The 27302-nt window shown below is 38.2% G+C and overlaps 1 protein-coding gene across 1 annotated transcript in view; it reads right to left on the bottom strand.

The window, feature by feature from the left end:
* Window positions 1–283: 283 nt before the first annotated feature.
* The window catches only part of LOC136881116 (26S proteasome regulatory subunit 4), a 215958-nt gene continuing 188939 nt past the window's right edge, over window positions 284–27302 (bottom strand). The window contains exon 9 of the mRNA XM_067153762.2: window positions 284–511. Coding sequence (XP_067009863.1) covers window positions 377–511 — 135 coding nt within the window. The 3' untranslated portion in view covers window positions 284–376. The remainder of the gene's footprint in view (window positions 512–27302) is intronic.

A 27302-nucleotide genomic window follows, 5' to 3' on the forward strand; every position in this document is an offset into this window, starting at 1 on the left:
CTCAACAATTGAATTTAATTATTAGGAGTATGGGTATCCAGTATTACCACCAAATAATTATTCTCACTTACCATAGAGAATTGCCTAAAGGCCCACCGAGTCCATTGGACCCCGCTTGCCTGACTGTTGCAAAAAAAATAAAAATAAAAAATTTAAAAAAATGAAAGATTGCCAAGAAGAAGGTTAAATAATATTTTCTACATTTTCAGAAATCTATATTCTAATTAAATTACTTACAGTTAACATATCAATACAGGAAGGAAAAAATATTTACATTAGCAAGTACAAGATGAGTCTATTGTATTAAATAAAGAAACAGTTGAATCTCAATAAATAAATGTGAGTTATATTTTATTATCAGTTAAAATGGAATGAATTATAAATATAATCCTTCAGGAGATCCTTCTTTCTTCCTGAAGAGTACACTCTCTTTCGACTTCCTGAAATCTTCCATGACAACTTTCATTCTCCTTTCTCGCAAGGCCAATAATCCAGCTTCAGTGCAGATGGCCTGAAATTGTTTTGAAATACTGCATAATACATAGAACAAGAACAATTATATAAGTTATAGAAGCATATTATTATTGTTAATAGTAATGTATGTACTGTTTGTACTATATTGTGAAAGACAATAACAGAAGGCAATCAAGAAAAAAATTAAATGGACAGTAATAACATGGATTTTCACTGAGCATTCTAGATATTGGTACAATGTATAAATACTACAACAGCTGAGTCAGAACAGTCATTCATCTAAACGAGATTACATCAACTTGCTATGCACAGTTGTTTCCTCAGTTAAAACTATTACAGTCAAACCTCAATATCTTGACCTTCCATTACTTGAATTTTCAGTATCATGAAGTAACTTTAATTTCCTGATAGTCTGTCCTATCCTTCACATGTACAGTATTTATTTCTCTATTACTTGAAATTCAATTACACGAATGTCTTCATTTCTCACAGCAATAATCTTCTCCTTCTGAGAAGCAAAATATATTCAGTAACTCAAATTTTGCACAACATTAATTGTGCAATACAGCATTTATGGTTTGTGAGTTATTGTTACTAAACATACGCCTTTTACAATATATATTCCTGGCTGATCTCAGTATGTTTACATAGTGGCTTATCTTACTACTGTAACTGTTCCCTCTCGTCAAAACACTTGAGGAGATGAAAGTTATTATCTTGGGACACATGAATATTAAATAAACTATTTGTGACTTGCCCGCAAATTGCCACGCAAATAGAAACAATTAACATTCCATGGTTCCCCATTTCTCTGTGTAATGTTTGGGCGCCATGGTTCCTGTAAACCAAAATTTATATTTACTAGCATAGAGACTTATACTTAAATCACAGGGGTAGGATTTTAAATAATTAACCATTAAGTATCGCTTAAGAAAGAAAATTAACGCAATATAAAATACAAATGAATTTATTATACAAAAAATGAGATGAATCGGAAAAGCTTCCTTAAAGCGTGGAGGAATTTAGAATTTAATTTACTTATTGCTTGCTTTATCTAATTGAAGCTCACCAATTGCAGCTTCCGTTGAAGTCATCTGGTTTCCGTGGTTACTCGTTCTCTCCTTCTCGATGTAGACTTTGCTCCATGGACATCCCTCCTTCCTTCTCTGATGTGGTACGGGCTATCTGGACTAGCACTCCCTATTTGCCTTGTCTTTAAATTAGACATTGGTCCTATACTTGTAAAAACTGATCAGCGTTGATCGTATGAGGAGAAAATTCAGAGATATGAATTTTTCCATATTAGTAGAAATCTCAATCCAACTAAGCTATACTATTTTTACGGTACAGACTTGTACCAAATTCCGTAGACTTGAACTAAACATAGTTCTTCGTCCACAATAGTTACTGAATATCACACAAGCCATAAGCTTGTTTCGTTTCTCGTAGATCCGATAACATAACCGCACCTAAGTACTGTATCGAAGCGATAATACATTGTACAAAAATAACTCTGTCGCGGAGCGACCACACACTGTATCAAAAATCAAATCACGTCGTTCAAAGTAGATGTTCACAGTAGAAGTAGTAGTGATGAAGTACACGTAGTTAGGTTGTAAGGTTGTCAGGCCCCGTTCTCGTGTTGAGAATCAGTATATATCCGGGCTCACCCCCACTCTTGGTACGGTAACAGTTCAATCTCAAAACTCATATACAACGAAGTATCTGATTCGATAGATAGAAGAATCAACTCCCCTTATCTTATTCCTCGACAAGTCCAGAAGGCGTGGCGATGACATGGCTGACCAGCTTGCAAGCCTCGCGCACGGGTCGCTGTTTACTAGCCTTGGTCATAAAATAAACCCATGACTCACGCAAAATCCCAAGCTTCAAGAATAACCCTCCGTATACACAAACATGAGATGAAATGAAACCAACTATGTCTCAACATATTGACCGTATTTACAACATAATGAATTCTTATCCTACATAATATAATAATTTAAATAATAAAATGATGTTATTATATATACAATATGATTCCAAAATGCCTTGATTACAAATGATTGACGTTGAATAAATATGTTATTACAAATAATTGCCGATGGCGGATAAACTTGTTATCAAATGATATCGCGTAAAATGATATTATATTAAGTTAGTAGGGCTGGAGAAGCCTGAACGGTTACACTACCCCTCATGCGTTGACTGTAGGCAGCTGAGACAAGAAGTGCAAGTATGATAAGGCTCTACAGGCCATCCCTCTGCATTACATAAATACCCAGGAAACCTGCAGCATCTTTTTGACCAGTCATTCAGTGTCAGCTTACAGTCCTGCAAGTGTAACATAGAGAAACGCAAAGTGAAATGTCGAAGTCTCAGTGAAAAAGTTTGAGTGATTAGTGAAGTGGAAAGAACAAGGATTTTGCAACCAAATATGGAATTCCTCCCAGCAAACGATATACAATATTCAACGATAAAGACAAGATTCACCTGAATCACAGTTTATACCACAGAGGAAGACTTAAAACGTCAAGTCTCCTGGAGCTTGAAGAAGCTGTGGTTCAGTGGGTGATGCATGTAAGAGAAAAAAACATTCCAATCACCATTAACTTAGATCATGAACAAGCAGGAAAATTTCACTGATGACTTAGGTTGTGCGAATTTTTTCAGACCAGCTGTATGTGGCTGGAAAAATTTACACTTTAGAATAAAATTGTGAAAATGTCAGGTGAAAGTGCTGTAGTCAGTGAAGCGGTCAGCAAACACTAAAAAGAAGAGATTTTACCAACCCTGTTATAAGGAGTACAGTCTTAATGACGTGTTTGATGCTGATGAGACTGATTTCTTCTACAAATGATTGCTTGAAAGGTCACTAGTGTTGTTTAAAGGTGAAGAGTGTATCAAGGGTGGGGAAAAAGAAGTAAAGAAAGGGCTACAGTGATGATGGAAGGCAATGTGAGGGGGATCGAAAAAATAATTGTTTGATCAGAGATCTAGTGCATCGGTTATTTTTCGGATGTGAAGTCAGTACCACACATGTACAAAAACAGGAAGTCATAGATAACAAGCTCCATTTATGTATTTTGACTACAATATATTTTCAAGAAGTTTCAGCGTCAAGGGAGGAATATTCTCCTTTCCATAGACAAATGCCCTGTTCCCCCAATGTGCTTACTAGAGAGTTAAGGCAATGCAGAATTTTTTAAAGGTGACCCAGGAACTGCAGAACACAAGGAGGAGGAAGCCACACCTGTTTCTGCACAATGGACGGAGTATCAGTAGCTTGTTCAATTGCAACCATCTTTAAGTGAATGAAGTGGGCAGTTCCCTACAATATACATCATCATCATCTACTCCACAGTCACATGCAGCACTTGCACACAAACCCCACTTCTTCAGTGGGTAGAAACACCTCCCCTGCCTTGTTCCAATACAGTTGAGTTTCAACCATTAGCATCGAGGGAGATGAAATTCTTCAACCCTCTTTGTTGGTGGACGTTGTGTGGTGGATTTTCATTCTAACATTCTCTCCATTTGGTGGTACTGAAGGTATGGATGGAATGAAGATCTGTCCATGGTGGTTTGCATACTTTTTAGTGCATACTGTGTGGATCCTGCAGAACACTATACAGGAGAGAACTTTTGTGGGACTCTGTTTTCTTTTATGTTTACACCTTGGCTGCTTTTCTTATGAAGCCTGGAGGAGCTATATTTGCTAAAACAGGCAATCAAAGAATGAGAGTGGATCTGACAGAACCAGTGATAATTGTATAAAATCCAAAGTTTGAAAGTATATCAAGATTGATTGTGCTCAGTACCATTTTGTTTGTAAAATGTCAATTATATAAGACTGTATTAGCAACCAGTCACCACTGACCTGATCTGCATTTAGGGCAATCATCCAGGTGGCAGATTCCCTATAAGTAGTTTGCTTATCTAGTCTTTCTGTAAATAATTTCAAAGAATTTAGAAATTTATCGATCATCTCCCTTGGTAAGTTATTCCAATTCCTATTCTTCCTATAAACAAATATTTGCCCCAAATTGTCCTCTTGAATTAGAACTTTATATTGTGATCTTTCCTACTTTTAGAAACACTACTCACTGAATGCACTGTAAATTATTGTCAATTATTGTGTTTGTCCATAATACTTGAACTCTGAATACTCAATTTTAAATAGAGTGGGCAATATTGTTTCTTGTGTTCAGTTCAAGTGGATGAAAAAAAAGTGAATTGGAATGTTCTGATATCGTAGCCCTCTCAAATAAGTAAATGTCATAATTTCGACCAGTGTGGACGCAAAGTTATTCTACTTGAACACTGTTGTTACATTCCACCCATCTTTCATCACCAGCGACTTTCATATTTAAAAACATTATCTTCCATACAATATAATATATTTAAAACCAAACCAAGCCCAATGGCACTACAGCCCTTGAAGGGCCTTGGCCTACCAAGCGACCACTGCTCAGCCCGAAGGCCTGCAGATTACGAGGTGTCGTGTGGTCAGCACGACAAATTCTCTCAACCGTTATTCTTGGCTTTCTAGACCGGGGCCGCTATCTCACCGTTACGTAGCTCCTCAATTCTAATCACGTAGGTGAGTTGACCTCAAACCAGCTCTCAGGTCCTGGTAAAAATCCCTGGCCTGGCTGGGAATCGAACCCAGGGCCTCCGGGTAAGAGGCAAGCACGCTACCCCTACACCACGGGGCTGGCATATAATATATTTACAACTAGACATTTCTTCAATTCAAGACACTGCTGGATGGATACATGCTATCTTGTGGTAGACTAGAAACAAGAAACAGGGTTAGATAAATTGTACAGGAATATATGGAAGTGTTGATTAGATAAATGGCAGGAACAATATACTGACAATGCTGCCAGGCTGAGTGATTAAGGTGTTGTGGGGGTTGGCAGGTTCAATCCCAGCCCAGTCTGATAGTATTTGAAGGTGTTCAAATACACGAGTATCATGTCAGTAAATTTACCATCACACAAAGGAATGGTGGGACAATATTTTCAGCATTTCGACATCTACAAAAAACATTAAAAATCAATAGTTAGTAGGATGTAAAACCAATAACATTAATATTATAGTGACATTACAATTTTTTAATTTTAGATTTTATGACCTACACTGGACTACTCTACTCAGTTATACGAAGGATTTCTTGATTTCCTATCAGCCCAATAATTTTTCATTCTGAGAGATGCTGCCTTCCTTTGTTCTGTTGAAAATATCCTCCCATTAGACCTTTTATTGATCCTGGTCTGTAGCCTGGTGTGTGTGTCCTGAAGTATTTTAATGTTTTCGTTTTGTTTTTAAGCGTCTATTGTTATTTTAGTTCTTTAATATCCTCCTGAATTTCCGTGGTCGATTTAATCTTGGTCTTGCTATTCCATAATTTTTAAATTCTTCTTCTGCTAATTCTGATATCAGGTGTTCTGATAACATGTCCAAAGAATGATATACATTATATTCTAAGCGTGCTCAATACTGGTTCAATTTCCTTATAAACTAATGAACGTAGGTTTTCGTGGCTCATTGTATTAACGTAAAGAAATAAATGTGTAACTGGATTAAAGCCACTATATATATTTATTTAATGAAGCCAAGCTTTCAAATTGCATTGGGCTTCATCAGGACATGTGAAGTTCTGCTTCCGACAGTAAGCAAAGAAATTGAAAGGAATATGGAAGTCATGACTGTACTATCCACGGCCTACCCTATTAATTGGACTCAAGTACCGTTGTGCTGTGCTGTGGTGGTTAGGAGGGAAGTTACTGATTCACCGCCCTCTGTAAACAGTTTCTTGAGTGCGTCCCGCTGTGGCATGGTGGTGTTATGCATGTATTTCTGCAGTACAGGTCTCCATGTATTTAATAACTTGAAACTGTCTTCCCTGTTGATGTTATTTGGGCGCAGCTCTATCTCTATGGCTTCCCTTACCAGTCGAGCATAGAAGTCTTTTACAGGTGTGATGACCCGGATTTCTTTATGATTACTGTGAATGTAATGAGGCATTGTCTTTGTAATTGAATCATACTGCATAAATATTCTCGTGAGGTGATGTGATTTAATGTCTATCTTAAGAAGGTCTTCTTGTGTGATAATATCATGTGTGTACATTATACAATTGCGAATACTTCGTGAGATTAGTGCCGTGATGATTGTGATATGTCTTATAACGATGGTAATATTCTTCGGATAAATGCTTGTGTATTTCTTGGGGAAAATAATTGTGAACAAGTATGGTGTGCTTGAAGTATGGTGAATAATATAAGGATAGGGTCGTCGATAGTGTCTAAGTTATTATAGTAAATGGTTCATTGAGAATAGATATTATGGAAGCATCATGAGTCATTTTTGAAGGTTTTCAATGAACTTAGGATCGAGATGTGGATTTAAGCGTTCATCGTACAAATTAAGAGAATCTGAGACAGGCAAGCATTGAGGTTATTATTAATTTTGTTGTGTAACATGTCCGAAGGTTATGAATGGAGATTGGCATACGATCATCGAGACATTATTTCGTGACATGATGTGGTACGGATACCGAATATTTTAAACGAAGGATCATTGACAAGAGGTCATCAACATTAAATAATCACAATATGGATGTAGCAGAGTGTCATATTAATCAAATTATTGTTACCTGGTGTAGTGTAAGTTGTGTTCTTTGTGTAGTTGCTTGTAGCATGAATCTTTATAGATAGTAGACCTTCATGATTTTCTTTCAGGAGGACAGTTCTGGAGAAATCAGATGCCATTAATCATTTCTATATCATGTTGATTACGTTAGTATCAACTAGGTATTGTGTATTCTTTTTCAGATGGCAAATGTTAATTCCCGGGACACGCTGTTCTTATTCGATTGAGTATTGCTAAATCCAATTATGATGTCTTTAAATATTGTACGATCGCTCTTTTAAGGATGGTCATGCTGACTGACAGATCATTATTAGGGAACTCACGTTGATTAACACTTATGAAATTTATGAAAAGAGTGATAGAATGATAAGGCATTGAAAGATGAAATCTTGGATACATGAATGACAAACATAAATGAAATATTGGAGATTTTCATTTTTTTAAATAATGGGCGGACAGTTAATAACAAGGAAATAATTTTATGAACGACACTAAGCCTTCAGCAAGTCCCATGTTGATTTCATCAAAATACTTTTCAATTTAAATTTAATTTCTTTAATGATGGTGAATGAGTTTGATTTCATTTTATATAATTATTCTCCAACCACGCTGCGATGTAAATATTATTGTATTAGTTTAATTATTATGATTTTATTAAATCGGAAGATCCTTCCAAGAAACTAACATTCTGATACTGCAACCTTTGGTGGCATCGTATTCCTAATTCTTATCAAGTTCCACGTTGGACCGATAAAAATATATAGTATGCGCACTTTTTAATGATAGATTTTTGTACTCGTTGGAGAAGTAAGAAGGGTTCCGTCAATACTGCCAACTGAATGGAAATGAAATCTGAATTGAATCGATAATATGATTGACTGATATGAATTTTATAAACCTTTATTATTTTAAGCAAAACAACTGTGTCACAGACACAATATATAACACTATATAACATTTCCCCATGCGAAACGTGTTCCTAGCATGAATTCTATAGTTTGGCTTTGCTGTGTAAACAACAACAGTACGAGTACTTAAAGTGTATGCCAGATGTCGCACAGCGATGATAAGCGATTCTAAGTTTGTGTTTCAAAGGTTGCCAATACGAATCTCGAAGATAACCGAAGTCGACCACTTCAGCACTAGGGTGTAAATCTATCACTAAAAAGTGCGCAGATAGTAGGTATGACCATCGCGCTGTACTTCCTCAAAATTCACCTCATGTTGTAGTACTAATTTAATATGTTGTTGCACGCGCTATATTTCCTCTTAAATGCTAGTAATTAACTATACGAAATCGGGGATGGATATACAGATCAAACGCGGTGGTTGCATGTCAATATTTAGTCAATATCTCAGGGTAAAAACATCTATATATATTCAAAAATACTATCTACCTTCGCAAGTTCCGTTGAAGAGGGTGTATTTGTTCAATAAGTTACTCATTTTCTCCGAAATCCTATTGTAGAATCAATATGAGCTTCTAAATATCATGACTCCGAAATACCAGTCTATATATTATCTTATAACTAATCTTCCTATCTCTACCTTGGAAAATAAACGCTTAAATAATCTTAAAACTAATTTATTAGCATGCCAATACTATAAATAATAAAATAATATCAATCTCTGGTAATAGAGGAAAATAAACTCAAATGTTAATATCATTCTTGACAAATCAAATTCTTGAATTAACACAATTAAAATTGGGTAGGTATCATTAATTCATTTGGGCATTAATTATTATTTTGCTGTGTGACCACATTTCATGATTTTATTTTATCATGGGGATAATTAGGATTTATTCTTTATTAAAGGAGGGAATGGTCTTTCTTTCCTTAAGGTCTATTTGCAGTTTTCTTTGGGATTGGTTTGGAAATGCGTATTGACTTGTTTATGGCATGAGATAAGTAACTCCTTTCCAACTATGGCTTCAAAATGCCATCTTAAGTAATTAAAAGAAATTAATCCTAACCATATTAATATCAATTCCAACATCCTTATATATATTTAAAATATGTGCCAAAATCAAATCAAATTATCTTCATTTACGAGTGCCATATCCATGTTCATCAATCGTCATAACCTGCCAAAATCGTACAGATCAATTAAATATTATGTGCATTTTCAATTAAAATGATTCCTTCTACTGCCTACTAATTTTACCATTTTTAGGTTAAAGCGTGCTCCAATACTTTATATCCACTATGTGAGACAAATATATTATTAGGCGACTATATCTCTTTCCCATATGCATTTCGAACACATGTAAATTACGATCAACCTGTCTCCATATTTCATTTAAGTTCGACCAAATCGACCATCTAACCTCACTGCTATACTTAATATCCACGTATCTAGGCCTTAATTCCATTGCTTGCCTCATTTTCAATCACAACATAACCGTAGCTAAGCATAAATTCGCACCTCTTTCATTCAATCATTTATTTACACAATACCTATTCAACATTTCAAAACTCCAACAACATATTATCATTCACGCTTCTAATTACTGCGATTCCTCCGCATACAATCAATATCTTTACTCAACTTCTTCATAATGACTATTACGTCGCAGTAAAACACTTACCTCAATATCTATTCATAACACCGCAAGCTGCTACTATTTATTCCAATTCTTCGTAAATATGAACGATATTGGCCTAGTTAGTCGATCTGGTCACTGGGTAGCCTAGGTTTTTTATTATTGTTATTATACACTTCACTTTCATATCTTAGCCTCGCCTAGTTTGGTATATCGACGTTCTCTTAAGCATATAGGTTCAAAAACATCATTATTCACTTCCCGATACTGCTCACATTAACCTCAGATCAACTTATGAGCACGGCAGTATATTATTACACATAAATAATACGTATCTGTGGTTATTTTCTCCGGCATGTGCCTTAGAGTTCACATATTGGCACAAACAGGTTATATTTTTGGCACTTCAACATTCCTACAATTATACTACACTAAATGAAATACTTTTATAGTTAAATTTCTTAAAAATGTTACTTATCTCAAGCCATTTTACGTCCGATGTTGGTTTCTTTTTCCTCCTCACGGCATCTCGGGACGTCTAGCCTTGTGCTGGATTACGTCATGCTGGATCTCTCTAAGTCGCCGGGCTTGAGCTTACGATGATCTGGTCAGCCTTCCTCCATCGCTTTACGCTAGCTCAATTTCGTGTCCAATTTCCATGCAACGAAAAGACATTGTTAATTTCACAGAATACATCTTAATTTTCTGTATATAAAGCTCTTCCAAGGACTTTGACTAATTTTATTTATATTTCTTACTCTCTACAGATAATGCTCAGAGTTAATTATATTTTTATAAATTGGTTCTTTCTTGGTGAAATATATTGCCTGAATAATGTTCTTTGAATCTTATAGATGGGTTATTCGTATTATTTGAGGAAATCTGGCCGCTTATTAAGTTAGTATAGGCCTTATTTACGAATGCCGTATTCCGACACCTCTTCTTCAGCACAGTACTTGAAATGTATTATACGAGCTTCCCTGCCGTTTGTACGTATTTTTCAGTAGTTTGTTACTGGATTCTTCCTTCGTACAGATTCTATTATGGTTGTATTGATTATGATAGCTGTTCTGGTTAAGTAATCACAATTTACAGTTCGTTTCTGGTGTAATCTTTTCGCCAAAGTAGATAATAATAGCACGTTTTTTTCAATTTTTTTTTTTACGTACAATGGTTCATTTCTCATAGAGTTTCCTTTCCTTCTCGCCAGGCAATGCCTCCTAATTGCGATCAACTTTTCATAAGAAGTTATTCCGTGCATTCTCAACGCTTGGAGCTGATCTGCACCATTTTTCTTCCGATCTATCTTCATGTCAACTGACGTCAGTTGTAACGTAATGGTACAATACTTTTTTTATTCAAATGAGATATATTATAAAGCTTGCATACTCAGATGAGCAATTATTTGTTGAGATAATAAGGGCATTGCATTAAAAGTCAGTAGAACTGCATCATTACTCTTGGAATGTCCATGCCCTGGGTGGAGTCTTATGTATCACCGCTGACTGAGGTTGTATTTACAAAACCTATGAACCCTTAACTCACACGGATGGACGGGTTTAATATATAGTGGCTTTAATCCAGTTATACATTTATTCCTTTACATTAATACAATGAGCCATGAAACCTACGTTCATTACTTAGTAACCTCTATGGAGAGGATATGTACTTGAAGGTTAGAAAGATCGGTGAATTGAGAAAGAAAATATGTAAATCAAACGCCAGACTAGCCTTCTCGAAGAGATGCCGTGACAGTGACATGATAACTTCATGGATCAAGATTAAACATCATCTGAAAACTACCGGAGCCAAGAAGATTCTGGCGGAAGCCAGCAGACGTTTGCTGCAAAATCAAATTCAACAAACTAGGAGGAATTTGGATAAGTACAATGCAATTACACTCAGTCTTTTCATGGAGATTAGCATAAACTTGCATACTGAACATTGTGCCTTGATAGACAGGATAACATATGAGCAGGCCAAACATGTAAGTAGAGCAAATCAAGAAAAGAAATTTCAGAAAATGTCCAACACAAACCACCAGAATTTGATTATAACAAGGTCATAGTAAATATGTCTGATAAAGTACTAAACCAGAGCTCAATAACAGTGCTAAAGAAAGGTTTTAACTTCGCTGTGGTACCGAGAAGAATCCCAGTATAGAAGATTGTCTGTGGAGTAGATTGTGCCATCAGAGATTTATCGTTAAACAAGGCAGAAGAAATTCGTCAAGATGTATTTTATATGCTGAAAAAAGCGAAGCCACCACGTCAAAACCTGACCAAAAGTGAACTTAAAGAAGGTAATGAATTTCGCAAAAACAATAGTATAATTATTGTATTTCCGCTTGACAAGGGCAATGTTTCAGTCCTCATGAATACAGCTGATTACAAAACAAAAATGAGCAACCTACTAGAAGAAGAAACGTATAAGAAAGTAAGGAATCCCACTAAGAAAATTAATACACAAGTCACTTGACTAGTGAAGAGCTCAACACTTCCAGAATACTTGCAGAAGACCTTACTAAATTCAGACCCGGTACCTCCGGTCATTTATGGCCTCCCAAAAATGCACAAGAATGACGTGTCACTAAGACCAATCGTGAGTGCCATTGGTTCTGCAACCCATGAGTTAGCCCGCTATATTTCATCACTGTTACAGCCAGAAACAGGGAAGATAGAACATCACGTTAAAGATTTGAAACACTTCTTGCAGAAGTTATGTGAGCTACGGGTGGACGAAGGTGACATCCTCGTAAGCTTTGATGTTACGTCACTTTTTACTAAATACCAGTAGAAGAAACACTTGCTTACATTAGACAATGCCTGTCTGAGGACTTGACCAGTCCAGCAGCAGTTTGTTTAAAATCTACTTACTTCTACTACAAAGGGGATTATTACAAAGACAGAAGGAGCTGCTAATATTTTTATGGAACACTGAGTCTGCTGCATTAACTACAGCGCCATTGAAACCTAAGTGCTTCTATCGTTATGTGGATGACACATTTTCGGTCTGGCCATATGGAAGGAAAACATTAAATGAAATTTTGGACTGCCTAAATTCCATTAACTGTAAGATCAAGTTCACAATGGAAGTAGAAAATGAAGGTAAATTACCTTTTCTTGATGTGTTAGTATACAAGAAGAATGAGTGGTAGTGGGGATTATTGTTTTAAGAGGAAGTACAACTCGGCAACCATCCTCTATATAACACTAATCAGAAGGGAAAAATGGAAGGGATGTGACACTTCGAAAAATGAAAGTATCAGCCAAAGGAACACAAGGGCCACAAAGGGCATGAAAGTGAAAGACTCATTAGCCCTCGCAAACCTAATAGCGTTGGGGTCGGAAAAGAACAAGAGTTGACCAAGAGAGGTCGGATAAGATAGATGAAAGTGAGGAGCCTGGCACAAGTAAATGGAAGCAATACCAGGACTTGGCTAAGGGCCCTGTGGTCGCCAACCCACGCTCCAAAGTTCAGAGCCCCTGGGGGTCCTTTTAGTCACCTCTTAAAACAAGTAGGGGATACCATGGGTGTTATTCTACCGCCCCCACTCACAGGGGGAGAAGAAGAATGATGGTACACTAGGCCATGCAATGTAAAAGAAACCCACACATTTGAAAGATACCCTCATAAGTCCTCACTTCACCAACCCTGCCAAAAAGCAGCTCTTCTTCGAATGTTATTTACTGGGGTGAATAACATTGCAGATGCTGATAACCATTCAAGTGCATTAAGAGAACTGACAACATCCATGAAGAAAAACGGCTATACATCAGGAGACATAGCACAAGCTGTGAAGATCAAGGAGCCTAACAGGGATAGTACCAACCAGGACTACAGTAAAAAGAAGAAAGTATTCCTTCCTTACGTGGGAGGTATAACTGACAGAATGGTGCATTCTTAGGAGGTATAATATAATTCCAGTTTTCACCACAGACCAGAAGCTCAAATCCCTGTTTCGATCATTCAAAGAAAAAACACATCTTGAAACACCAGGCGTGTATGAAGTTCCATGTGGTTGTGTCTGCTCATATATTGGCATGAGAAAAAAACTTTTTAGCACCAGGGTGAAAGAACACATCAGGTCGGTAAAGAATGTCATTCTTTCATCCTTCACGGAGAATGCCATAAGCCAGTCTGCCAGAGCAGAATATTTCTACAGTACAGACCATGAAATCCTCTTTGACCAGGCGAAGGTCATCGTGCATGTAAAAGACTTCTATGCTCGACTAGTAACGGAAGCTATAGAGATAGAGCTGCGCCCAAATACATGAACAGGGAAGACGGCAGAGGGCGGTGAATCAGTAACTTCCCTCCCAACCACCACAGCACACCACGACGATCCTTGAGTCCAATTAGTGGGGTAGTAGATAGTACGGTCATGACTTCCATGTTCCTTCGAATTTCTTTGCTCACTGTCGGAGTCAGAACTGATAAAGGCCAATGCAATTTGGCTGGAAAATATATATAGTGGCTTTAATCCAGTTACACATTTATTTCTTTATGTTTCCTTATAAACTGTTTTATTTGATGCTATTCTCCATTGTCCATTAACTTGATACTGTTTATTTATGCATGTTGTAATTCTTCTTCTTTTTGCTAGTGGCTTTACGTCGCACCAAAACAGATAGGTTTTATGGCGATGATGGGATAGGAAAGGCCTAGGAGTTGGAAGGTAGCGGCCGTGACCTTAATTAAGGTACAGCCCCAGCATTTGCCTGGTGTGAAAATGGGAAATCACGGAAAACCGTCTTCAGGGCTGCCGACAGTGGGATTTGAACCACTATCTCCCGGACGCAAGCTCACTGCCGTGCCTCTAACCGTACGGCCAACTCGTCTGGTACTTCACTAGCATAAGTTATTTCTGGCTGTGCGACAATTTTATAATGTCTTAATTTTGCTGCTATCAATAAGCTTTTTTATTGTATGTACTCTTGGTAATATAATTTGCTTTGTTTAATTTATTTATTCTGTTATGCCAAGCGGGTTTCTCATTAGGATTATAAGTTATGATTTCTCTTAAATACTTAAATTTAGCAACAATTTTGATTTCTTGCCCATCAATTGTTATTTTATTTACCAGTGGGGTATGTGTAAACATGATCTCAGTTTTTTTCAAGGGATATTGTAAGACCAATTTTTTTTTGCTATGTCCTGTAGAGATTTAATTGCCGAGTTTCCTGAATATTGTTGGACAACAGAGCAAGGTCATCAGCAAATCCTAAACAGTTTAAACTTAAATTTTGTTTGGAGCTTGCAACTTTTATGTTCTTTGGGTTGACCTTGTACCATTCTCTTATTATAAATTCAAATGCACAATTAAATAGTAATGGTGATAAACAGTCCCCTTGCCTTAAATCTGTTTTAGTCAAAAATGGTTCAGAAACCTCTCCTCTAAACTTTTGATATGGTATTAGTTAAAGTAAGTTCTATAAGTTTAATTAATTTAGGCATATACACTGTTCTATACCCAAGGTAACCACTGATATGATTAACTCTTGAAGTGACTGTACACGAAGTAAGTTTAGTGGCAATAACAGTTTGAAAATTATAAATCAAGTCCAGAGTGAATATACCCGTAATTTTATTTGCCACAAAAAATGTTATGCTGCAAATCTTGCCTGAAGGGCATAATGGAAGAGATAAATAGTTCTTACTTATGAGTTGAAAAGCACAATACGATTAATTTTTGCTCACCCAGCCAGACGTCGAAAGTTCAGATATAATGTAGCAGTTAGAATATAGAAAACGGGCCAGCCGTAATGCGAGTCCGAATGCCTCCCTCCACGCAGTTCATCACTGGATGTTTGACTGCCTGTTCGAAGCCAGGGCAGGCATTTATAGTGGAAGATAGCAGAGTTAAGAATGTACAAGAAATAGGCGTGATGTACACATGCAGCGGAAGAGGGGAGGGGATGGAGGGAGAGCAGTAATAGAGTGCATAGTAGGCTGGGTAAGCAGACGAAGGACACGCAGTAGTAAGAGCAGGCCAGAGAAGTTGACAGATGGTAAAGTAGAAATCTTGAAGTAATAAATACGTAGGGGAGCACGTTACAACAGATAGGTCTTATAGCGATGATGGGATAGGAAAGGCCTAGGAGTTGGAAGGAAGTGGCCATGGCCTTAATAAAGATACAGCCCCAGCATTTGCCTGGTGTGAAAATGGGAAACCACGGAAAATCATCTTCAGGGCTGCCGACAATGGGATTCGAACCCACTATCTCCCGGATGCAAGCTCACAGCCGCGTACCCCTAACCGCATGGCCAATTCACCCGGTAAAGCCTCCTTGGTATTCTCCTTACTCTTTCTCTAGTTGATCTTGAATCCTTCCATATAAGATCTTGGAACAACAACAACAACAACAACAACAGTTTTTCACTCAATGACCGGGTCAAGGATGGAATGAATGAAGCCCCATCTTGCGGCGAAGATAGGAATTGTGCCGGTTGCCGAAGCCTGTCGCACTCCTCTGGGGCAATGATTAATGACTGACAGGGGAAATGAAATGATAGTGGAGAGTATTGCTGAAATGAAAGATGACAGGGAAAACTGGAGTACCCAGAGAAAAACCTGTCCCGCCTCTGCTTTGTTCAGCACAAATCTCACATGGAGTGACCGGGATTTGAACCACGGAACCCAGCGGTGAGAGACTGACGCGCTGCAGCCCGAGCCACGGAGGATAATAATAATAATAATAATAATAATAATAATAATAATAATAATAATAATAATAATAATAATATTATTATTATTATTTGCCTTAAGTCCCATTAATTACTTTTACGGTTTTTGGAGGCACTGAGGTGCCAGAACTTAGTCCCACAGGAGTTCTTTCATGTGCCAGTAAATCTACGGACACAAGGCTGATGTATTTCAGCACCTTCAAATACCACCGGACTGAGCCAGGATCGAACCTATCAAGTTGGGTTCAGAAGACCAGACTGGCATTACAATAGGAGAAATGAACAAGGAATCTGTTCCAAGACAATACCCCATAAATTGTTAATGCAGAAGACTTAATCGGAGCACTTTCTGGCAGAGATGGGAGATACAAGTGAATAATTAGAAAGAAGTAAGAAAACAAAGAGAAGAGATCGTGGAATCCTATCATAATATTGCAGCGAGAATTGAGATGAGAGACGAGCAAAATAACTTGTACCAAATTCTTTCTTTTTCTTTCTTTACTTTACGTCGCAGCGACATAGATAGGTCTTATGGCGACGATGGAATAGGAACGGCCTAGGAATTGGAAGGAAGCGGCCATGGCCTTAATTAAGGTACAACCCCGGCATTTGCCTGGTGTGAAAATGGGAAACCACGGAAAACCATCTTCAGAGCTGCCGACAGTGGGGCTCAAACCCGCTATCTCCCGATTACTGGATACTGGCCGCACTTAAGCGACTGCAGCTATCGAGCTCGGTCTTGTACCAAATAAACCACCTTAAGACCTAATAATAGTGAATATATACTTCAAGAAGAAAATAGTTAAAACTGTGTTGCTTGGGCCATCAATCCATAGACTGCTTTGATGCAGTTCTCCCTACCACCCTATTATGTGATAAACTTTCCATTTCTACATAAGAACAATATTCTACAGTACATCTTCTCTAATCTGTTTACAATATTCATGACTTTGCCTACCCCTACTGTTCTTACTGCCTGCACTTCCCTCAAAAATTAACTGAATAAGTCCTGGATATCTTAAGATGCATTTTTATCATTCTATCTCTTTCTTCTTCTGGTCATATTTTACCAAATCAATTTCCTCTCACCAACTCGATTTAGTATCTCTTCATTTGTAATTCAATCTATCCATCTCACCTTCAGCATTCTTCTGTAACACCACATTTAAAAGCATACATTCTCTTTATTTCTATTGTCCATGTTTCACTTTCATACAAAGTCTTTAAAATTTTGAGCAAAGTTCTTTTCCTAAGAAAGGCTTTCCTTGCTTGTGCTAGTTTGAATTTGATGTCCTTACTTCTGCCTTTGTTAGTTATTCTACTACCCACGTACGAAGGACGTTCAATATATAATGCAACACATTTTATTTCTCTGTCAGTTTCGGTTTTAAAAAATTGGAATTTTGTTTGGGACATCTTTGAATATTTCCGCTTCATCTCGTAGAGTTTCATTAATTTCTGATAAGAAGTAGCGCTATAACTAGCCTTCAAAATGTCATCTGTAATGGAGGTTTGTACCAAACAGAGAGCAGCTATTGAGTTTCTTTTGGCAGAAAACTAGGGCATCACAGATATTCATAGGTGCTTGCAGAATGTTTACAGAGACCTGGCAGTGGACAACAGGTGGGTTCCTCAACACCTAACAGGAGATTATAAAGAGCAAAGAAGAAACATCTGTGCGGAACTGCTTGCTTGTTATGAGGCTGAAGGTGACAATATCTTCTCAGACATTGTCACAGGCGATGAAACATGGATTCATTACTTTGAACCGGAAACAAAACGGCAATCCATTGAGTTGCGCCGCACCAACTCTCTTAGGAAGAAAAGTTCAAAACCGTACCCTCAGCTGGTAAAGTAATGGCTACGATCTTCTGAGATTCTGAAGTGGTTATTCTGTTCAATGTCCTCCCTCATGGTAAAACTAAAATGACCAATTCTGAAGTGTATTGTGCTACTATAAGGAAATTGAAGAAATGACTTCAGTATGTTCGTAGTCACAAAAATGCAAATGAACTTCTCCTTCTCCATGAAAACGCAAGTCCTCACACAAGTCTGTGCACCCGACAGGAGCTCACAAAACTTCAGTGGACTGTTCTTCCTCATCCACCCTACAGCCCAGATCTCGTACCTTCTGACTTCCATCTGTTTAGCCCAATGAAGGATGTACTCTGCAGGAAGCACTATGTGGATGATGGGAAGTTATCCATGCAGCACGACGTCTCCGAAACATCGACCAGTCGAGTGGTACCATGCAGGCATACAGGTCCCCACATTACGGTGGAATAAGGCCGTAGCATTGAACAGAGATTAAGTTGAAAAATAGGGTATTTTAGCAAATGGATTGGGGAATAACATGGTGTACTTGAATCCTCAATAAAAAAAACCCTGCTTTTAGAAAAAACGTGCAGCATTATATATTAAACTCACTTCATAATAATATTGAAGTACATTCTTTAAGACTTCATTTCCTAATCTAATATTTCCTGTGTCACCTGTCTTTGTTCAACTAAATTCCATTATTTTTGTTTGTATTTACTTATTTTTACCTTGTATTCCTCCTTCAAGATTGTGTCCATACCATTCAGCAGATCTTCTTCAGATTCAGGAAAAATAGCAGCATCATCAGCAAATCTTGAAGTTATGATTTTCTCTCCTTGGATTGTGATCCCTTTTCCAAATTCCTCTTTGATTTCCTTTACAACCTGCTCTATATAAGGACTGAAAAGGCCAGAGTTAATTGCAGCCCTGCTTCATGTCTCAATTCTTTTCACTGCAAACTGATTTTTGAACACATTGTACATAATTCTCCTTTCTCAGTATCTGGTCCCGATCACCTTTAGAATCTCCAAAAGCTTAGTCCAGTCAGCATTGCTGAATGCCTTTTCTAGATCTACAAATGCCATGTATGTAGGCTCATCCTTCTGAATTCGATACTCTAAGATTATAATACCAATATAAATGGTCTGTTATTGGACATTATAAATTTTCCAGCTAACTCATTCCTGGTTGCCAGCGTTTTGCTCCAGTGTGCTAAGTCAGGCTCATCAGTTGCATGGCTAGTGCATACCGTGGAGGCCACTGCGTAGGCTATTTATAATATCCAATAACGGACCATTTATATTGGTATTATAAATTTACTCATTCAGGACAAATATTTCAGGTTCCCTATGGGAATCAACATCTAGACGAACAGGATATATTGCTTTACATGTTCCCACATTTCTTCTAGAGCCAAACTGATCTTCTCCCAACTCAGCTTCAACTTATCTCTCCAATCTTCTGTAAATAATAGTGTTAAAAATTTTGCAAGCATGAGATATTAAACTAACAGTGCAGCAGTTTTCACACTTGCTGAACACTTGGTTCCTTGCGAATAAGTACAACAGTAGTTTTCACACTTGGTCAATGCCTGGTTTCCTGCGAATAAGTACAATATTCTTTTCAAAATCAGATGGAACTTCTCTTGTATCATGCATCTGACAAACTTAAAAGGTAAAACCCTGCCATGCCAGTTTCTCCTAAGGCAGTCAGTAATTCTGAGGGGATGTCATCAAAACCAGGGGCCTTGTTCTTATTTCAGTTTCTCAGTACTCTGTCGAATTCTGACCTCAAAATTGGGTCTACCTTTTCATCAGCATCAAGAGAGTCTTCTTTTTCCAGGACTTAATCAACTACTACTTTCCCTTGATGAAATTGTTAATATGTTCCTGTCATCTAAAAGCCTTTTCTCTTCTCCCTAGAAGTGGTTTTCTATCCAAGCTCTTAACACTTTGACTACCAGGAAGTTGCCAGGGCATTTAAATGTCCAGCTCAGCCATTTTTAAAGAGTCCCTGCCTGCCAGTCCTACCTACTGCACTGTGGAACAAATATATTTACTAACTCCTATATTATGCTTTGAAATAATGTGAAAATTTGAACATACCTGGGGAAGGTATTTAGTATAAATTTAGGGTGTGATATCTGGTACCACATGCTTCAGGGTGCAGAGGGTTGCCACACTTGCTGCAGTATCATTTTGTGTCAGATACTTTTCCTTTTTCTTGAAACAAACTACATCTTCTTGTTGGGTAGGGGTCAGTTTTCAGTGGTGGAAATTTTAGCAGAATGTGTTTATTCATTTTTCCATCCAGATATGATGGGGGACCTTTAGCTGATGCTCTTTGTGGGGAGGGGGTTGGTGAATGAAATGCAGTGAAGTGGATGCTAGTGATGAAGTGTCGGAGAGAGTTGGAGAGGCTGTTCTGACTTGAATTGGGGCTGAGACTGGGACAGGGATAGGAGGTTTATAACCTTCAAGATAGTGTCTAGAAACTGTATGTATGAACTGTATATAGGTAATTTTTGAATGAGTATTGGCCTTATGGAAGAGACGGAAAGAATTGAACAGGCTGCACTTCAGTAAATAGAGGATAACTATTTCTGGCCATTTACAAGCTTTCCTCATGAAGGGATATAGAGCAATGTATTGGCCAGCTGTGTCTCCATGCATGTGCTGATTGTAATCTGCTATGGACACTGGTTTCATTGTTTTCCTGCTGAACTTTGAAGTGACTTCAACCATTTCAGCAGAATGCATGGTGGTTATTTTCTTGTCCATCCAAGAGACAAAAAGAATTTCCTCATCATGTTTGAATGTCATTTCCCCTCTTTTCAAGGATTTTGGTTTGTCCCTAAGATCCTTTGGTACTCCCCTGTTTTGCCTCATTGTCCCACAAACTGCGATAATCTGTTCACATAGGGTTTTTGCAAGAGCAACACTAGTTATCCATGTAAACAGAATACTCAAGTATGGATTAAAAAGTTCGAGGACAGAACTATTTAAGGTCATTTGACTGACATTGTAGATGAACAATTTGCAAATGTATCAGTTTTAGATTCACAAACCATCCTAACCATAATTCCATACTTAGTTATTTTAGTTGGATTAGCCCAATTCCTGGGGGTTTTAAAATACTGGGACACCCTCTCTCCAGGGGTAATAAATAAGGAGGGCCCTTGTACTGGTTTATGGGCAAAGTCCTCAACGGCATCTGCGGCAGAGAAGATTAATTTCAGTATGGTGGCGATGGTGGAAGGGGCAAACCCGTAGCATCTGTACTCCAGAGGAGCGGCTACGAAAGGCATCTGTCTCCATGTTAGGGGCGGCCTAATTTTGAACCTGGCAGTAGGTATAAAATGCCTTTGGGTGTGGCAAGCCCATCGTAACAATAGCCTATATGGATAAATCAGGTATAGTGCCTTGGAAAAGGTTAAGGTGTCCCCTGCTAAAAGCATTACGCAGCTCTTTAGGTGCTGGGGGAACTGTGAGAAGTGGTCATACAGCACTAAAATACATCAAGATTGCGACAGTAAATGTCCTGACACTGATGGAAAAGACAGAAGAACTGGTTGACTTCACGAAAGAAAAAGATATAGCCATACTTGGACTGTGCGAGACCAAGAAGATGGGTACGGGAGAGATTCCTCTGAAAGAAGGATACAGGTTGTATTACAGCGCAGGACCTGAAGCAAAAAATGGAGTGGCCATCATACTTAGAAAAGAAATCCAAGAATATGTTGAATCTACAAAATGCATCAGCGATAGGATGATGGTGATGAGACTCCAATTTGAAAATGGCACGAAAGATCTATTTCAGTTGTATGCCCCACAAACGGGTTAACATAGATGAACATCTAGAGAACTTTTTGAGGAAGAGGAGAGACAGATAGAGGATAAGGAAGTGCTATTGATGGGAGATCTAAATGCACAAGTTGGAATGGAAGAAAAGGAAAGGAAGATGTTGTAGGGCCCTTTGGATATGAAAATGTAAATCCAGAAGGTGAGTTGTTGTTGGAGTTTTGCACGAGGAACCAAATGATTGTTGGAAACACCTGGTTTAGGAAGAAGAACAGTTAGAAGATTACAAGGTTTGGTTGAGGAGACAGACGAACCAAGACCATGATTGATATATAATCATAGAGGTAGAATACCAGAAGAACCTATTAGATGTTACAGTCATGCCTGAAGAAGCCTTTGGTGGAGATCATAGAGTTGTGATAGGAAAACTGAAAGTGGGAAAGATTGAAAATCCCTCATTAAGAAGAGAGAAAAGAATTAAAGTATGGAAGTTGAAGGAGAAAAGCATACAAGAAGAATTTCAAAGGGAAATAATACTCTTGGTACCCAGGACAGAGATGGGGAATGTTGCAGATGAATGGAACAGATTTAAGCAAGCACTGGTTGGATGTGCAGAAAAGGTGTGTGGTAGAACATCAGGAAATATCAAAGACAAAGAGAGACATTGGTGGAATGATAGGTTAAAGATTGAAGTGAAGGAAAAGAAAATGGCATGGAAAGTATGGAAAACATCTAAGACTGAAGAATGTAGAAGAAAATATGTGGAGGCAAAGAATTTGGCCAAAAAAGTAGTGGAGGAAGACAAGAGGAAAAGCTGGGCCTTATTCACACAAAAATTGAGAGATGATATGCAAAGCAACAAGAAATTATTGTATGGTATCTTAAGAAAAAAAAAAGATGCTTTGATGCTTGTTGTTTTAAGGGGCCTAACATCGAAGGTCATCGGCCCAGAAAAAAAAAAGGAAAAAAAAAAAAAAAGATCAAGTGAACACCAGATTTGTGAAGGATGAAGGCAGCATAATATTAACAAAGCCAGAAGAAATAAGAAATAGATGGAGAGAATATTTTCAGAAGTTGCTGAATATGAGAACTAATGACAGTCATTCAACGGACCACCAGGAAAGGCAATTATTATATTTTTATATTTTTTTTGCAGGTTACTTTACGTCACACTGACACAGATGGTCTTATGGTGATGGTGGGATAGGAAAGGGCTAGGAGTAGGAAGGAAGCATGCAGCTCACAGCTGAAAGAAATTACAATGAATGAAATTGAAATGGCAGTAAGAAAGATGAAGAATGGAAAACCTGCTGGAATAGATGAAATTTTAGTGGGGATGATAAATGCTGTAGGCCTGCAGTGGACATACCAAGTTCTCAGGATTGTCTGGGAGAATAAGGAGGTCCCTGAGGATTGGCAAAAAGGAATAATCATCACAATTTTTAAGAAAGGCAATAAGAAAGTAGGGAAGAACTACAGGGGAAATGAAATGGCGTATGGCTTTTAGTGCCGGGAGTGTCCGAGGACAGGGTCACTACAGGGGAATTACTCTGATATCCCATGTTGCTAAGATAATGGAGAGGATACTGAAAAGTGGGATAAGGTTGAGGGTTGAAAACAAATACAGGAAAATCAGTTTGGTTTCAGAAGTGGAAGGTCAAAAATAGAGCCCATTTTCATTACGAGACAACTAATGGAAAAGCAATGGGAGTATGGGAATGATATGGTGATGACATTCATTGACATTGAAAAGGCATATGAGGCATGTCCCCAGGACTAAAGTTTGGGACAGTCTAGTGCAAAAAGTAATTGGACAGGGATTAATAAAAATGATCATGGCAATGTCCAAGGAATGTTGTAGTTGCATGCAGACACAAGTTGGCAGGACAAATTGGTTCAAAATTATTAGCGGGCTGAGACAGGGAAGTGTTCTATCGCCAATCCTGTTTACAATAGTAATGGATGACATCATGAGAACAGCAAAAGCAGCATATGGGGGAGGAGAAATGAACATGTTGTTATTTGAAGATGATATTGTGATTTGGGGGGAAGAGGACATACATGATCAAGAACAGTTGGATGTGATGAATGGGAAGATCGCAGAATGTGGATTGAAAATAAGTGTAGAAAAGAGTAAAACTCTTTGTTATGACTAGAGGGGAGAAAGAAGGGAAAGGTCACATACACTTGCAGACAAACCCCTGGAAGTAGTGGAGACGTTCAAATACCTGGGGGTGAATTAATGGAGAATGCTCGACTGGATGCTGAAATTACGAAGGCCATCTGGAAAGTGGTACCCATTTTCACAATAAAGACACAGGAGTAAATATTAACAAATACACACATTTTTATTGAAAAGAGCATACTTTACACTACTTCTCCACATAATCTCCAAGCAAATTTAGGCATTTGTCATAACGTGGGACGAGTTTTTGTATTCCAGCGTCATAGTCCTCCACTGCCAGCGTATTGAAATACGTAGTCATGGCTCGTTTAAGTTCTTCATTGCTGTCAAATCTTTTTCCCACCAGAAAGTCTTTAAGCTTCGTAAAGAGATGAAAACCCGAAGGGGCCAAGTCCGGCCTGTACGGGGGATGGTCGAAGGTTTCCCACTTGAATTGCTGAAAAAGTTGTTGTGTTATTGCAGCTGCATGAGGCCTGTAGACAATAGACCTCGCCATCGATTTGGTATTGCCCGCCGTAATTTCTTTAATGTTTTACAATACGCATTAGCATTAACTGTGTCTCCACGGGCCATAAAATCAATGAGCAGTACAGCTCGGCGATCCCAGAAAACGGTTGCCATGAGTTTCCTGGTGGACAGAACTGTTTTGAATTTTTTTGGTTTGGTTGGTGAATGAGCATGATGCCACTCCATTGACTGTCGTTTACTCTCAGATGATGCATAACAAACCCATGTTTCATCCCCAGTAATGATGCGAGTCAGGAAAGAGTCTCCTTCATCGGAATAACGCCCCAGAAACATCAGTGCTGCAGCCATATGCTTGGTTTTGTGCTCCTCTGTAAGCATGCGAGAAACCCACCTTGCACAGATTTTTTAATAACGCACATGGTCTTTGACAATTTCATGAACAATTGTTCGAGACACATTAGGAAAATGTTCACAGAGTTCATCAATTGTGACGCGCCGATTGTTCCTCACGCATTCATCTACTGTGCTCAGCAGTTGGTCTGTAATGACAGATGGTCTCCCTGAACGCTCCTCATCGTGTGTATTTTCCCTCCCCAGGTTGAAGTTGCGACACCAGCGCCGAACAGACGACTCGTCCATCACACTGTCTCCATACACCTCCGTTAAATGGCGATGAATATCACAAGGTCGAACGTTTCGTGTATTAAGAAATTTAATCACGACCCTCATTTCAAAACTGGCGGGGTTCTCAATTTGTTTAAACATTTTAAACGATTACAGACTCAACACAGGCAATGCTAGCGTCATGCAACCTCGTACAGAGCAGGCAGACAAGCCACTGACGCGGTGTGACCTTGCCAAGCAGCTACCCGAGTTGTCGGCGCTTCATGCGGCGCTAACGGGTACTACTTTCCGGATGGCCCTAGTAGTAAGAGGATTCAAGCTGGAAGCTGTTTCTATCATAGTGTAAGAAACATGTTATGGGACAAAGATGTGCCAATGGAAGCATAGGAAACTATGTACAAGATGTATTACATACCCATAACAACTTCTGGAGCAGAAACTTGGACAATGATAAAAAAGAATGAGAGTCGAATACAGGCAACCAAAATGAAGTTTTTGAGGAGTATGATACAGAAGAGTAGGAGAGACAAAATAAGGAATGAGAAAATACAGGAAGAAATTGGAGTGGAAAAAATGAATGATAGAATAGAGAAGAGCCAATTAAAATGGTTTGGGTACATAAAGAGAATGAGTTACGAAAGAATGTCAAAAAAGGTGATGGAAATGCAAATGCAAGGAAGGAGAGGTCGCGGACAACCACGACTGAGATGGAAGGACACAATCCAACGCAGTATTAGAGAAAGAAACCTGGACTGGGACACAGTGTTGGAGGAGGAGTGGTAGAAAGACCAAAGAAAGTGGAGAGGAACCCTATTTGCCCCTACTCAGCTACAGCTGGATAATTGGAAATGATGATGATGATGATGATGCCGTACACTAGAAAACGCAACCGGCCTCTCCAAGCACGCATGCCTTCATCTAAAGCAATCTTTCGGTTGGGACTGTAAACAACTGAAAACTGATCCGAAAGATTTTCTAATATTAGACTGACTTTATAGAGTTGTCTGCACTGTTTCCTTTGTTACTAGTCACTAAAATGCAAAAACATCATAATACTTTTGAACCTGTTTCTGGACTTTGTCTTGGAAAATACAGGTGTTGAAAAAAACACAATCATCTGTCCAGTACATTTTTAGATCCAGTTTCTGTATAATGCCAGTAACTAACATCAAACCAATAAACTGTTTCATTTCAGTCACTGACACAGGTTTCCAAGTTTGATAAATTGAATATTTTGTGAATGGATGTAGTGCACTAATGATAACCTGCCGTGCGTATAAGTTAGTCTGCTTACAAACAAACTTAAAAAAACTGTCACTGATAAAAATATTTAAAAACAACATTGTTTTCACTGTTTGGAACCTCTATATTTCTCTAAACTCTCAGATAATGGGGGAGAATAGCTCAGAGAGGTGTCAGATAGAGGAGTACTGTCTCGTATTTCACCATTATTGCACACTATTGTTTCAACCTCATCACTTCCACTGTCTAAATCTGGGATGAGTTCATCTCCAAAATCATCATTATTTCATCAGCTTCTTCAACAGATATAAACTTACTACTCGCCATTTTCTGTGTCTTGTTTATGGCACTAACACAACAACACTGGAGTCAAGACTTTGGCTTGGAATGTGCCAGAAAAGGAAAATATTTATGCTGGATGAGTTAAGACATGAATTACTATTTAGACATGTGTTAACATAGGTCAGAACGTTCATCTAACTGCGGTTTTAAACTTGGAAATTTTCACGCAAGTTCTTATCCGCCTCGTACTATTGTAGTGGGCATTGATTTGGTGTCTATCTTGACAACAATGATCTGTTTCCTATACTGGTCGAAGTAACTTACCAACAGACCTGTTTTCTTATTTATTTTTAAACCATCTCCTGCATTTTCCCTATTTGATTTTTTGTTGATAATTTTGTAGTCACCTGACTAGAAATAGTGTTTTCCCTACCAATGTAAGTACTTCACTTATAACAACTGTAGCTTATCTAACTTTAGTTGATCCAGTTCTCTTTTCAGATTCTCTAACCTACCA

Source organism: Anabrus simplex, chromosome 1, assembly GCF_040414725.1.
Source record: "Anabrus simplex isolate iqAnaSimp1 chromosome 1, ASM4041472v1, whole genome shotgun sequence".
In the NCBI taxonomy this organism is placed as follows: Eukaryota; Metazoa; Arthropoda; class Insecta; order Orthoptera; family Tettigoniidae; genus Anabrus; species Anabrus simplex.